The sequence below is a fragment of the Scomber japonicus genome, chromosome 16, assembly GCF_027409825.1.
Source record: "Scomber japonicus isolate fScoJap1 chromosome 16, fScoJap1.pri, whole genome shotgun sequence".
Classification (NCBI taxonomy): Eukaryota; Metazoa; Chordata; class Actinopteri; order Scombriformes; family Scombridae; genus Scomber; species Scomber japonicus.
Genome location: NC_070593.1, coordinates 7,523,423 through 7,538,872, shown reverse-complemented (window position 1 = coordinate 7,538,872; position 15,450 = coordinate 7,523,423). Strand labels below are relative to the sequence as shown.

Here is a 15,450-nt window from a genome sequence, read left to right as displayed (position 1 = left end):
CTGTTTACTGTTATCGGACATGACGCAGAGCGGCAGAGGAAGTCCTTGAGAGGACTGATGCTTCATCAGCACAGGGCTTGTGCAACCAGCCCTCTTGCGCTGCATTGTCAGCGTTTAGATACAGACAACTGTCCAGCCTGGGGCTTTAAATCCATGCTATATCTAGCTGTGTGTACAAAAGGATCCCTCATTTACTTAAAGGGTCTTCGGACCATTTCTGCTTTTTTTTTCTTTTTCTTATGCTCAGTTTTCCCTTACAGGAGTGCCCCCTTAAAAGCCTCTATAGTTGTCATGGAGTTGTGCTTCCTGGTCAACAATGACTCTATTCATTCCAGCACAGCTTTCAGTTCAGTCCAGTAGCTGAGATTGACAGAGCGGAGGGCAAAGAGAAAGAGAGAGGAGGGGTTGTGTTGCCACACAAGGCAACTCTCTCTAGCTCTTATCTAATATGAAGTCTACTTTATGTTCCAGAGGCTTATTGTTCACTTTTCACAGCTGATATAGATTGTAGTCTCATTACATCCATGATATAACATGATGTCTTGATTTGGTTTGCTTCGATAGGGCGTTTAATAAAAGTTGATGGTCAAAAATGTAGTAAAATCAACTGATGGGTAAAGATATGTAAGGAAAAAGGGGAGAAAAAGGGTAAAGCTGTTGATTGATGAGGGTCACGATGGAGGCAAGAGCCAAGCACATGACCAGAAGTAAGGAGTTCACTATAAAGCCATGGGTTTTATTTCTCATCCAGGCTGGCTTTGAGCTGAGCTTCCAGAGCCATCTTATCAAAAGTACGCATGTTGGTCTCCTCCCGCACTTTGTCCCGCACGTGGAAAGAGGCTCTGGCCACGGAGCGAGCGCTCTCCAGCACCGCCCTCTTCTCTTTGAAGATCTGCTCGCTCTTCTCCAGCTTCCTCTCGATGGACTGCAGCAGCTCCATACGCCTCTGCTTCTCCTCCTCTTCCACGCGCTGCCTGTTGAGCCTCTGAAGTCTTTCCTTCTCCTGTCGGCTCTGGACGGCCCGCTGAGCTTTCTCTTTGGCCTTCTCTTCAGCCACCAAAGCCGCCTGCTGGGCTCGTTTTTCTGCCTCCTTCACGCGAGCCTCCAGCTGTTGTTGTTGCTGCCTCTCACGCTTCTCTGCAGCCTTGCGTGCTTTCTGGATCTGCTTCTCCTCACGCTTGGCCTTTTCTTTCAGCTCCTGACCTCGACGCTCTACTATCTGTTCATAATTCTCCAGGGAGCGGCTGAGCTTCTCCTCTGCTGCCCTCCTGGCCTCCTCTCTTTCCTCCTGCTCTCTGCGGGCTATCTCCTGGATCAGAGCAGCGTGGCGTCTCTTCTCAGCTTTGTTCAGACCTCGTCTCTCCTCCTGGGACTGGTGCTCCTTCTCCTGCCTCTTCAGCTCGGCCATGGTGAGCTTCTCTTTCAGCAGCAGCCTCTCCTGCTCCACCATGGCCGCCCTCTCCTCCTCCAGGGCCTTCCGGTTCTGTTCCTGAAGACTTTTCTTATGTTTCTCCTCTCGTGCTACCTGCTGTAACCTCTGCAGACGGGTGCGCTCCTGCTGCTCTGCGAGCTCCCTCCACCGCTCCTCACTCTCTTCGGCCTGTCGGAGTTTGGCAGCAGCTGAGTCTCGTTCCTGCTGACTGAGTCTTCGCTGACGTATCGACACCTGTGTCTGCCACACCCGCTGACACTGAAGCACTGCACGCTGCTTCTCTCGATCCTCCTGCTCACGCCGCAGCTCATCCATTCTGCGTTCGCTATCCCATTGAAGGTGAGCCACGTAACGAGTCTGACTCATGATATCTTCTTCCTGATATCTGGCGAGCATCAATGCTGCAATCTTGCGGTCACGCTCGGACACGGCATTCAGGCCTCGACGTTTCACCTCTCTTACTATGCGCTCCACCTTCTGTGTTGTCTGAGGAGAATGACTCAGGTCACCAAGACTGAGACTGCGGCCCATCAGGGAGTTGAAAGTGGCCAGGGTACGAGCTCGGGGGCTGGAGACTTTAGCCCAGTGATCTCGTGCGCCATCCCAACTGTACGAAGAGGAAGCACCCGACTCTGATGAGGTGCATGTGGTAGTAGTTGTGGTGTTGGAGGTGGACGAACAAACTGGATCCATCCTTCGCTGTAAGGACTCCAGCGAATGGCTTTTTCCTTTCACCTTGGAATGTAATCCAAGATGTCCATTGTGCTGAGAGAACGGTCCTCCTGTTACACCATTAAGAGGATTCCCAGATGTCTGAGCTGGAGGCTTTGACACTGATGAAGTTAATGTAGATTTTGCTCTGGGGAAGGACGGGGGTTTTGGTGTTGATCTGGGGAAGGTGTTTGAAGATTTACCACCAGAGGACTTCCTGACTATTGGTGGAGGGCCAGAGACCGGCCGTGTGGCTTTCACTTGTTCGGATGATGAAGGCAAAGGATGCTTGACAGATCCTTGGAAAGTAGTCTTGGAGGATGGCATGGAGCTGGTGGACTGAGTAGATTTAGGGGAGGTACTAAGACTGGAGGAAGTGGCTTTAGATAAAAGAGCTGGACCTGTTTTAGAGGATGGACCTGATGCTGTGGCTCTAGGGGATGCTCCAAAATCAGGGGCTGAGCTGGAGGTCACTGGCCCAGATTTTGAAGGCTGAGTGGAGCCGGAAGTGGCTTTGTGCTGCTGCTCCACTGAGGTGGATGATGCACTGCTGTTGCTATTGACTGCTGCCTGCAGAACTCTTCTTTTTTCCTCCCTTACAATCCTCTCCCTCTCCTCCTTGCATTGCCTCAGTTTGGCGTTCCTGTCCCTCTCAAAGACTTCATACAGCCCTGTCGCAACACGCATGGAGCGGCCTGGAGCTTCCCTAGCAAAGTCAGCCAGCGGGCGGGGCAGGAGCTCCACAGGTTTGACCCCGCATCGAGCACACGCCTCCAGAGAGCGGGGGCTTGTTAACACATAGCGGCTGCCCTCTGCGGCTGGCGAGTCAAAGTTGTACAGGTCCAGGTGCAATTTGGGCTCAGTTTGAGTCTGTGGTTGCTGAGGCGGGACCCCCTGAGAGGAGGCCTCAGGCCCTGCCGTGGATGCAGCATGGCAGGGGCTCGGCTCAGCACTGCCTGTTGGCGGCGTCTCGAAACCGGCGTCCCCTTCCTCCTCTGTTGCTGTGCCATCGGCTTGGTCTGGCAACCGAGGGTCTTCAGCGGCCACAGTTGGTGTATCGAGCTTTGGGCCCTTACACTTATTCTGCTCCTCAGCCTCCGAGGGGTCGACCATAGTTGGCTAATACTGCAGGTAGAGAGAGGGAGGGGGCGAGGATTGATGGAGGGGGGATTGTATAAAACATGAGGGGAGGTTGATAAAATAGTAGGAAGAGGTTTCAATTAGAGGATTATAGCATTCAGTCTAGAGCTTAAGAGAGATGCAGTCTGTGGGGGAGGGTCATAACGCAGGTTCAGAGTAGCATGCATGCATGAACACATATTCATGCATTCAATGATTTTAGACCAGATGAGACATTTTCCCTTCAGGGATGTGACATAACACACACAAAAACACCACAGTCTTTTAATATAGTCTATTTTTGGCAGAGTTACTAGGCTGAGAGAATTTGATTACTCATAGCAATATTTTTCACTCTACATCACAAAATCAACCTATAAATACCTCAGAGATAGAGTCCTGGTATATTTATTATTAACAATCTGGTAGTAAAAGTGTGTTTTAACCAACATGAATGAGATCCTATCTGGTAAACAAGCACTGAACAGATCTATTATCCTCTGCTCACTCTCATGGACTCACACCTACAAACAGTCAAGGCCTAGACTTTTCTGTACAAGCATGAGCAGAAAACAGCTCCACTTTCTCATTTAACACGACTCAGAGTCAAAATTCGGTATCAGATTACATTAAAGATGTGACTGCTGTTTTCTGTGGTGTTACAAAGACAATGTATACTGTTATTTAATCCCGTGGATTGATTGAATTTCATATATTTGCGTACCACGCAATCAACCACTGACCTGCCAGTTTGTAAAACGTTTTCTAAACCGGTGATTTGTTCCCCTTCAATCCTTCCAGTCCGCCTTGTTCCCTGCATAATATCAAGTTTCAGAGAAAAGGCTTCGGCCGTCGACCCAACGATGGAGCATCACATCGTCGCAACCTCCAGCGATACGACAGACACAGACGGAGCCTTTCTCAGCCTGTCAGTCTGCAGAGATCTGTGCCCGCCGCGATTAAAAATAAATACCAAACGCTCCCCAGAGTGAAATTGACTTTCTACGATGAGAAAAATATCCGACCCGGCTTCCTCTGATCCTCCCTCAGCAAAAAGCATCCAGTAAACATCAGCTATCTCCACCTGCTATTCAGCAGCATCCCTCCATCTCAGCCTCCTTAGCTCCGCCTGCTTGTGGCAAATACGCTAAAAATACAATCTGCTCACTGCAATTAACCAAGCGCCTGTCCACTCTAATTACATGCTTTAATAACAAAACCTAATGGTGCTGAATGTGTTCGCCTGAAGCAAAGTTCCTCCTATGGGCCCTTTTCTCTACCAGAGACACTAATCTGTCTTTAGAAGGTGTCTTTATTATAATTTATTCAGTTTCCAACATGATGCCTCTTTAAAATTGTGTTGTATGCGAGAGAATGAAACTATAAACATAAATAAAATGAATAAAATACATATGTATGAATGTCGTGGCTATCTAAAAATAGATGTTTTAAAAAAATAATCTGTACAGGCTAGTCCATTAAAAGTCACACCGCTGTCTATAATAGCTGCCATCTGCCATCCTGCAGCGTCTGGCATTAAATAGACTGTAATTACTGAAAACAGCCACTAGAGAGCGATGTAATACCAAAGTTATGTTTGTTCTTGTCGGCATCAAATAAGCATCATAATCCCCCCAAAACTGAACTACAACTGATTTTATTGTTATATTTGACCTGTTAATGTCCTCATGAAGCCTTTCAGAATGACACACACCTGAATTTACATCTTTTTCCTTTCATCCTTTCAAATTCTTACCTTTTTACTCAACATAAAAAGTAATAAGAGAGTCTACACAATTATAATGAAATTTTGGAAAATATTTCAACTTTATCTGCAATTTTTATTTATTATTTTACTATTTCTGTTTATCTACATATATAAGCTACAATTGTAACCATATCTTTTGCTTAACACTAATGTTATAATAAATGTAATATGGTAATATTTTGGTCAGTAAAGTTAAAACAAAACAAAAAAAGCCATTCACAACAACACATATAGCCTATAAAACATTCGCCTAGATAAACATTGAACGTTAAATTTGAGGAATTGTAAAATAAGTAATAGTCCATTATGGGTCATTGGCTGCACCCATCATAATTATCTGTATGTTTGCTTAAGATGAGCAAGTCAGGTGGAGAATCTAAGTTAGTCTGCTGTCTGATTTGTCTTTGTTGGCTCTAAAAGGGTCTCGTATACGCTACAAGGTGTTTGTCGTCTACACAGTGCATGCTGGGATAGGCTACTGGGATTTTTATCAGAGGGACCTCCCAATTTAAGCAGTGAATTAATTATTTCATTATTTAAATGTTCTTAAAAAGCAAAAAATCAAACCACATAGGTTTCTAAAATGATTTGGTTTGCATATTGCTGCCTCCGCCCTCCACTGACTCTGCATAGGAATAAAGTGGAAAGGACAGTTATTAAATTAAAATTAATGCTGGGAAATATGCTTTGTGCTTTGTAACAAGTTTATACTTCTTAATCCCTATGCAGGAGATTGTGTTTGAGGTGAAAGGTCAGAGGGTTCAGAGGCAGAACAGCAACTACAGGGCTGGAAGGACTCACAAATTGCGTCATCAGTGGGGTTGATGCCTCTGATATAGAGACACTGATAATCCAAGATACTCCATTGCTACACTTATGTCTGCAGATTGTATGTTTACAGGCATGATCACCTTTTGTTTTCCGTTGAGAGTGGCGGACTACCAGTAAGCCCTGATCAGAACCGACTGGTGATATAAGGATAGAGCAGGTAAGACCATGCAGGGCTCTGTATGTGAGAATGAATCCTAAACTTGATGGGAAGCCAATGTAAAGAAGATAAGATGGGTCTGATGTGAGTTGTCCTGCTGGACCTGGTCATCAGCCTTGCAGCAGCGTTCTGGGTCAAAGGAGGACTTGCTGAGGCAGGTGACAAGGGAACTGCATTAGTCCAACCAGGATGAAATAAATAAATAAAAACCTGATCTCGGGATACAACAGATCTAAGTTTGGCAATGTTCCTTAAATGGAAAAAACATGTATGAGTTCATGATTTGATATGTTGATTGAAGTGCATATCCTGATCAAATGAGATTCTAAATTAGAGATTAGATTAAATGAGATCTAAAATTAGATTGTACAGCTGAAGAAAGGGACCAAATTGAAAGTTGGGAGCTCTGCTATCTGAAGCAACGATAAGGAATTCAGTCTTTTATGAGTTTAGTTGTAAAAAGTTGTTTGCCATCAAGTTTTTTTATAGTTGTCATAGTTGTTAATATCATCAGTGTAACAGTGATAAGAGATAACACTTTTCTAATAATGTGACTTAAGGGAAGCATATGGAGAAAATAGCATAGGACCCAAGACATAACCCTGGGGCACACCACAGGAGCAGCATTTTCAGATATGTACAGACCAAGCAACAGAATAACTCCTATATCAGGAAGAGAGCCAGTCCATGGCCCTCCAAGAGACACCCGCCCATACTAGAAGTACTAAAGTACTAACAGTGCCTGCTGTCTCTGTTGTGTACTTCTATGTCTATTTTCTTTCACCACACACTATTACTAAATGAATGAATGGATTGTATTCACTGAAAGTAACTTTTTTGAGAGAGACCAGTCTGGTTTGGTCCAGTCCGAGCGGTTGAATCAGGATTAGATAACTCTGGGTGAGAATTGCAGCAATGATGACCCACTAAACTCCTGACCCGGTGTAGGGAACAGTGCGAGTTTAATTGGCCCCGCCCGTTAGCAGTATCAGAGGGACAGCAGGGTAACAAGTGACAACAGGGAACGTGCTGGCTGGCTTGTTAACAGGGGGCATGGGGTCTGGGAGGGGGACCAAAGGGGAGCGGGGCATGGTGTGGTTGCTGCACAGTTCACTGGTGCAGGGTTATGCTCGACAGAAATTTTTGTGTTTTTGTTTTTGTTTTTGGGAGGGCATGCTCCCCACCGAAACTGGATTGGGGGGTTCATCGAGAGGTGAGCAGCTCTGTGAAGCCATGGAGCCTACTGCAACGCCCGACTGGTGGTGAGCGCCCGGAGCACGAGGAGGTACGAGGAATAAAGATCAGATTCATTCAAAAGTAGGAAATGTGTACATATGTGTATTGTGTTGTATTCTGGGTTCCAACTACCTTTTATTTGGAGGAAAATCTCTGTTTTATTTTATATTTTAAAATATTGTACTAATCAAGCATAACCAAAAAGCACATGCTGAATCAGAAGTCAACCTGAAGAGACCCTGAGGAAGGCCATAAGCCATCTCATAATAAAGTTGTTCTTTCTTCTACAATTGCTGCTGGACTTTTGACTCCTTCAGACTGCTTTCCTTCTCCATGTACCTTGTAAGTAGGTGGAGTTGTGCCAAGTTATACTCTAAAATCTATTTTCAGTTAAATTACCATAAATCCCACTCACCCTCTGTATTTTTTCTTTCTCATGGCTGGTGTTTAAGAACCAGACAGAAATATGAGAGTGATGATAACATATTTTCTCTAAGATATAAATCTGTTGTTGAAATGGAAAACTGTTGCAAACTGTCTGTGTAATATGTTATATGGTGAATTAGGATTTAATGACTGATACGATTCACACAGCACAATGTACGTTAATTGAATAACTGCAAGAAAGGGTGGATGGTGAGCACATACAACCCTAGCTGTGGACAGCCGCAGGACAAAAAGCAGCAACAAGGGAAATGACAGTCTAACCCTACAGCCTGAAAAGTCTTTGTTAGACAAACATTTTCTTGACAAAGACCTTGCAGGTTGAAACTTTACAATACTTGAGAGCTTGTTCCAGCGTGTGGACAGCCTCTCCTTTTTCTAAATGAACAATTATGCCCATATATTTACTTTAAGCCCACTAGCTGCATGACAGCTTTAGCTAAATACATGAAATGTTAAAAGAAAAGATAATGACTCAAGACAGTTTAATGGACCATTAAAAGATTAATACAGTGTAGAGCTAAACCTATACAGTATGTTGATGCAGATCGCCAATGTGCTCCTGAGCATCACTGAAAGCATGAATAGTTAATCATGCATGATTATAAGAGTATTTTAAAGGTTTTGCCTCTGAAGTCCTGGGAGTTCAAACTGACTCCATATCGGTTCTCTGGCTTTGGAGCTCAACCAGCAAATGATTGATTAGGAAGTATGAAGTCAGAATAACAAAGTTGAGTCTCTATCAGTGCAGTTATTAGGATATATGTGCCGTCTATTCCGATTACGCAAGCTTTCTTCGACGGAGAGGCAACACATGAATCCAGCCCAGAGATTACAGACAGAGAAAAATTCAGGGAACTCAGAGAATAACCACTTTTGGCTCCATGACTCTACAGTCAGCCGCCTCGGCTGAGATGAATTCACCCATTTCATTTCTGTTCAAGAGGCAGGTCTGATTTTTTTTTTTTTTTCAGCTCTACATGTGTGCTGAACTTTGACAAGTATGGATAAAGACATGGCAAACTCTTTTACAGACCTGGAAATAAAGAGGATACAGTCGGTCTCAGTGCATTTCCACCTCTCCAGAGGGCTTCTGATTTTCCACATTATTATATTTTACTACTGTTGCAGCGGATCTTGCCAAGAAGACACTGTAGGGTTTGCTCTGAGCGGAACATTCTCAGTGTGAACCAAAAGTGATGATATCCCTTCTATTTTTGTAAGAATGTTATTAATATCACTGTAAAAAAAAAAAAAAATCAAACTGCCTCTGCTGTTTAAATTCAGAAAATAGCATGACACATGATAACTTACAGACTTAGATAGTTGATATTTCACATTGGTCACTCTCTCTTCAAATATGCATGTTTCTCCCATACTACTTAGCTAGAGAAAAGCAATCTTTATAACTTCAAATATTTTCTTTTCCTGTGCAATTGTCTTTTATTTGTTGAATTTGTTCAATTCGTTTTTGTAAATTAATTCTTCATTTAACGGCTTATACATCCTCAAATACTCTCTATAAATGGCGTAAATGTTTTCTAATAGTTTTGATGTTACGGTGGCTTTTCAACCACATATAATTATTCAATTCTTACTTATTCAATTACATATAAGCTTGTGTGTGCAGTCGGGATCTCCATACAGTTTCCTGACTCCAATAGAGAGTTGTAAGATGATAAACTGAGTAGGAAAGTAGAAAATAAATACTTGTTCTCCACCAACTTATGCTTATTTTGTCATTTTTCAGTTTTTATTTTTTGCTTTTTGTGGAAAACTGCATAATTTCAGGATTATTCATATAACAACAGCTCTCTCCAGATAAATTGGCCACAAGCAGTAGACATGAAACCTCTGACATGTGGTTATAAAATGATTTAGGTTAATTTTAAGTGGTGCCAAACCAAAAAGCTGGGAAAACACAGGATTTTTTAAAAAACAAAGCATGAACAAAACCAAAATACTATATTAGACGGTCTGTGAAGTCTATAAAGATATCGGTATTATCTTTTAGACCTGACATGTATCCAAAATTGAATATCTGTGATGCAAACAGACAACTGAATTGTGATTGTGAGAAAGTTAGAAGTACTCCATAAGCACAGTACTGTATATGCTAATGTTGTGTATGTTCTTAACAATCCAGCCTTTTTACTTGCTCTGTGCTGCACACTCACTGCCCTGCTGGACCTTACTGGTCCTGTGAAGACTGAGACCTTTCGTTGCCCCCAGTTCACATTTCCAGCCTCGGTTTGCCAACAGAAAGGGCCACGTTTTCTGGACAGTTTCAACAACTCCCCCTTCTGACCCTTTGCTTTCTCCAGCCACCAACCCCACCCCCTCCTCCCCTCTTCCCTCTGCTCTGTCTTCTGTGGGACGGTACAGGGGTCCCATGCGGGTGTGGATTAGTCCCCCTCCTCGGTGGAAGGGGAAAAGGTCCCAGAGACAGAGCTGTTAATTCAATCAGGAGAGCGGTATGCTCAATTAGGCATCCATAAGGGCCCTGGATGGGTCCGGGGGCCCTGTAGAGGGCAGGCAGCCCAGTCCCCAGGAGGTATTAATTGTGGATGACAGTGTGTAAACAGTGGGGTGAATAGACAGCGCAGGTGCGGGACACCCTAGTCCAGACTCAATAGCCCTTTTCACACCCGTGGCTCTCTGTTGCCACTTTCTCTTTCATCTTCTCGCTATGTAAAAATCTCTCACAACCCTGATTAATGTCACGGATAATTCGGCTTTGTGGGCTTATTTATTTGTTGCTGTGCGTTTCCGTCACTACTAGACATGCTTCTACATCAGCTTCTGTGTGTGTGTGTGTGTGTGTGTGTGTTTGAAGAGGGTAATAAGAGGCCAGGTTTGCTGCTGTCTAGAACTGTCGGTCAGCCAAGGGCTCTACACAGTTCCTCATTTTCAGGAGCTAGTGAAAATTGTGGCCAGTACATGTAAAATATGTGGAATTTATGAAATGAAATCCAGATGACACTTTAAAAGGAAAGGGCTTTCTATCTGACCTCTGATTTTTCCATTGAGCACACCGCCCAGCCCCCTTCCCTCTGTCTGTCTTTCATTCAGCTCTGTAATTGTGTTTGGTCATGTTTGGCAACACTAACTTTTGAAGAGCTATCATACATACAGTACAGAGAGTTATTAGAGGACTCATGGGATAAAGTATTCCGATACTGTATTTATAGCTGATAAGACTTTATTGATCCTCAGTGTGTGACGATTTACAGCAATACCGCAATGAGCAGATACTACAAATAAAATTCCTGCATACAAAATGTTACATAAGTAAAACACTGAAGTATTATAAGATGAGATCAGTAAAAGCACCCATTATATGACATCTTCCTAAGTGTTAAATTATTGATAAATGAATCTACTTGCAGAATTTATACAACCACAAACTACTGTACAAGCTCTACTACTGTGTATTACGGGAAGATTACCTTTATATTAAAAAAAAGAAGTTTACAGTAAAGAGGAACCTTTAACTATAGCTGTAAAGGAAGCTGTAAGTGGAGTGAATTATAGTATTTCCCTCTCAAATATAGCGGATTAGAAATATTAGGCTAATATAAAGTAACATAACGTGTACATCAAAGTTGTGCTCGAGTGCAGTGCAGTATGAGTAAATACATGTACCACCACAGATTAATATATAAAATGACATCATGTTATTCAAGTTACTTACATTTATACTATATACATTAATAGAAGTAACAAGTAGTGGAGTAAAAGCTACTTTTCCCTAAAATACAGCAGGGATGACATAAGTTGCACAAAATGATAATGTCAAAATTCAAGCTCATCTAATTGGTATTTAAGAATAATACAAGAGTAAATGTACTTATACTCTGCATAACTCAGTTCACCTGGTTTCACATATTCATGATATTACATATCTAAAATGATCAAATAGTTTAATAGAACTAACACACAGCTATTAACATGTATGAATAACAAGAAGCTATTTGAACTAACTTTAAAAGTAATGGTAGATGTTATAAAGAAATAATGTAGTTACTTTTATGTTACACCTGGAATAACAGTAACAATAATGGGACAACTGACTAATCATTATAGCTTATTTTCACCCACAACATTCAACATACCACATCTGAACTCTGTGTGTGTGTCTAACTTGTACTCTTCGTACATGTGACATCATGGTCAAACATCTGTGCTAACCCGCCCCCCGCCCCCCCTCCGGCTGTCAGGTCTCTGGGTGGCCTCTGTCCTGCTCCGTCTGTTTCTGTGTCTACAGACACCTGCTAATTTTCGGCCGTATGTAGTTGGTGTAAGCCGGCGGGGGGACAGCGGCTGGGGCATCTTTGGAAGGGCCGCTGCAGTAATTGGGAAGTACATTTCCTTTCAGCATGCCCATTCATTCCTTTTTTGTTTTTGTTGTCAGAGGTCTTCTTTCATGCTCAGCCAAATGACAACAGAATTAAAGTGTCGAGCCATGCTTTCCCTACAACAGCTTTACACCCCAGAAAACTTGGTCTGCTTTGTTAGGGGTGGAGGGTTGAACCGAGAGGGAAGAGCAGATATAAACTGATCTCGTTAACATTCCAAGAGACACTCCTGTTCCCCCTCTCTGCTCCTCATCCTCACCTCCCACAGCATTTCTCCACTCACGCCAGGACATGAGTGGACCCTGCTGGCATAGAGCCGTTTGGATGGGGGGATCTGAAGCCCCTGGAGTGAGAAACAGCTCTGATAATGATACTACAGGGATGCTTTGCTGAGTCTCTATGGTGGTCCAATAAACAAGAATTTAGATAATTCACTGTCTCGAGTTTGCCAAGGCTTCAGTTTTTCTTCTTTTATATCCAACTGCGCCTTCCTTTTTCTTCTCTCCCATTTGGCCTGACCCTCTTCACGAATTCTCTCCATCCTTTCTGAGAAAATACCGCTTTTCTGAAACCGCCCGGTGCACACACAAATCATTAATGCTGACCCTAATTGTGCCAATTCCAGCAGCTCAATAGCTCTAATTACAAGGCTCTTCACTGAGGCACTCAAAAAGCCGCTGAACTGTCATAGCCAACAATTAAAAAATATCTATAGGGACAAAGACTGAGAATAGGGGATTTGAGGAGAGGGGGGTTACCCATTCCAGCAAAGGGTGACCGGATGGCCCTTTTCAGCTCTTAAAAGCCCAGTTTTTGAGGATTGAGGGGTTGCTGAACTGAAGCTGAACACCTGCACTCAACACTCTGCTTCCCTCACTCACCCTCTCCAGTCTCTCTTCCTTCCTTTTAACTTGCTCTCAATGGGCCACACAATTTATCTGAAAAGGGAAAGATGGAGAAAAAGAAAGCAGAGAGAGAGAGAGAGAGAGAGAGAGAGAGAGAGAGAGAGAGAGAGAGAGAGAGAGAGAGAGAGAGAGAGAGAGAGAGAGAGAGAGAGAGAGAGAGAGAGAGCCAGGACGTGAGAGCCAGAAGTTGAGAGTTTGTAGGACGACGACAGTGTTGGACCAGTTTTATTGACATGCTTTAATGTAGGCGACGGGGCAGTAATTGATTATAATTATATATCAATTTTTTGTGGAGTTTTATAGTGATCATATTATCATATTTAGAGCTGCATCTGTGATTATTGTCTAATTAAATGTGACTGATATGCATCCCGATTACCCCAAGTCCAAGATGACATCTTAAAATGTCTAATTTTGTTTCATTAATTTTCAGCTCATAAACCAATCAGTTAATTAACTATTTCATAGAATATATATTATTAGTTTTCAAATTGCCATTAGTTGTTTCTTTTATATGAGTGAAGAGTTTTATCTAGTGGAACAGTTTGTTGCAATGATCACCATCAGATCATATTGTGATGTATAACCTACTGATAATGGGAAAAAACATTTTATGGATAACTTAATGTTAATGTCAGCCTATGATCCAGCATTACTTTTATTTATAGTGCATCAAATGTGGGCATGTGAAAAAGATTTGACATTTATGGTCCTATAGTGTCAACAATAAGCAAGAAAATGAGGTTTACTCTTTAAAACAAGTAAAACTATTGACAATAATTAGGGACAAAGTGGCACAGACAGATGTTTTGGCGCAATCAACCACTGAATCCTCGCTCCACCATCACACACTCACACACACTCACACACACACACACACACACACACACACACACACACACACACACACACACACACACACACACAGGCTGACCCCCTGCAGTGCTTGTGACAGCTATTGACTTTACTCAATAGATGTTTTCCATTGTAACCCAAGTACACAGGCTAAATGTCACGGCAGCAGGATACTAGGCTATTATAGAGCATTATATGTCTCTGAATGGGGATGAGAACCTAAAATTTGACCTCACAATTGCTCAGCCATTGTCCCTGCTCTCAAAGACTGACGATAATACACTGAGTGTCCCCGCAGCTGCTGGGTCTCCTGCTTCTCTCTCTCTCCCTCTCCCTCTCTCTCTCCTTCTAAGCAGAGCAGCCTTTTCTCCTCTGCTCAGCGTTAATTTTGGACCATTTTAAGGTGGGCGTGGCTTTAATGCTACCCTCCCTGGGCTGCCATTGGACAGCTGGAGTGTCAGTCAATGCTGCTGGGCCCTCCTTTGCTTTTAAATGAAGTTGCAATGGATACAGAGGGAACTCAACCTGTGGAAGCCGCAATGAACAGCTGATCCTCTTCGCACTGGATAAAACCAATCACTATGGTCACCGCCAAGTCATAATTTCTCATCCCACGCATGGCACTAAAAGTCTCTGGAGAAGCAGACAAAGGAAAAATCACTAAGAGGAAAAAAAAAAGTGTGGAGACAGTGAAGGAGTGTTTTTATTTGAATCTTTTCATCGTGTGGACCTGTTGATCATCAGTCTGACCGACAAGCCTACCTGCCTCCTGCGCAATTATGTTATTGCCAGCTTTCCTGCTTTTCACCTTGTCGCACTTTTTGGCGCCGCTGTTCCTCTGTTACCTGCCTCAAGTCTCCGCACAGAAACCTGGTTCACGGGTGAGTGCATACCTGTCTGTGTGTCTGATGGGTTATCTACTTTCGCTGTTTCACCTGCACCAAAAATGAATCCTGTGCCAAAATGTAATGCTTTTTTTTTTAAGTAAAATGTAGCGCCTTATAGATCAGATTACACAAATGAGCCAAATTAAATCTTTAAGAAAAAGTAATTTAATGGTGCTTCACCGTTTTTTAACGCTCTCTTTTAAATGAACAAGATTCAGGCAATCCTCACACGTTAACGCTGAGCTTTTCAAGTCCACATACGTTTAAGAAATAGCATTATTAAAGTATTGCACACATTGGAATAGTGTGTATTATAGCCTATATAGACTGCATTGGCTGTATTTTGTCCAGACCAGGTGTAATACGAAGTGTATAACAACTTATATAATGATTTTGCTGTAATGATAAAAGTCCTGTAGTATATTGGCGTCAAATCAATGACTTTCAGTGATTTTCAAACCTCAAGGATCTAATAACGACATGTTGTGGGTTAAGACATTAATATTGAATATTTATGTAAATTAAGTGTCGTGTTTATTCTAAAAAGTTTTAATCCAATAAATCCAGATGTCCCAGACATGCTGAATCTGGGTCCTTCATGACTTTATAAAGTTTTCACATAGCAACCAGTTCGTTTCAAATGCTTTGAGGCACTTTTTCATAACCTTGACTGACTTTCCAGGACTTTATTAGGACTTTTTATTTTCGGGAAATGTCTCCATGGCGTGTTTTCATGCTTATTAGGTG

General features: G+C 42.7%; 2 protein-coding genes across 7 annotated transcripts in view; one reads left to right on the top strand and one right to left on the bottom strand.

Moving 5' to 3' along the window:
• Positions 1-736: 736 nt before the first annotated feature.
• On the bottom strand, positions 737-3,256 carry ccdc177 (coiled-coil domain containing 177). Its single transcript, XM_053336091.1, has one exon. The coding sequence runs from the start codon at positions 3,254-3,256 to the stop codon at positions 737-739; it is 2,520 nt and encodes an 839-aa protein (XP_053192066.1).
• An 11,093-nt stretch (positions 3,257-14,349) lies between these two features.
• smoc1 (SPARC related modular calcium binding 1) overlaps positions 14,350-15,450 on the top strand; it is a 49,324-nt gene continuing 48,223 nt past the window's right edge. For all 6 annotated transcript variants that reach the window (XM_053336315.1, XM_053336314.1, XM_053336313.1 and 3 more), the window contains exon 1: positions 14,350-14,697. In XM_053336315.1, coding sequence (XP_053192290.1) covers positions 14,596-14,697 — 102 coding nt within the window. In that variant the 5' untranslated portion in view covers positions 14,350-14,595. The remainder of the gene's footprint in view (positions 14,698-15,450) is intronic.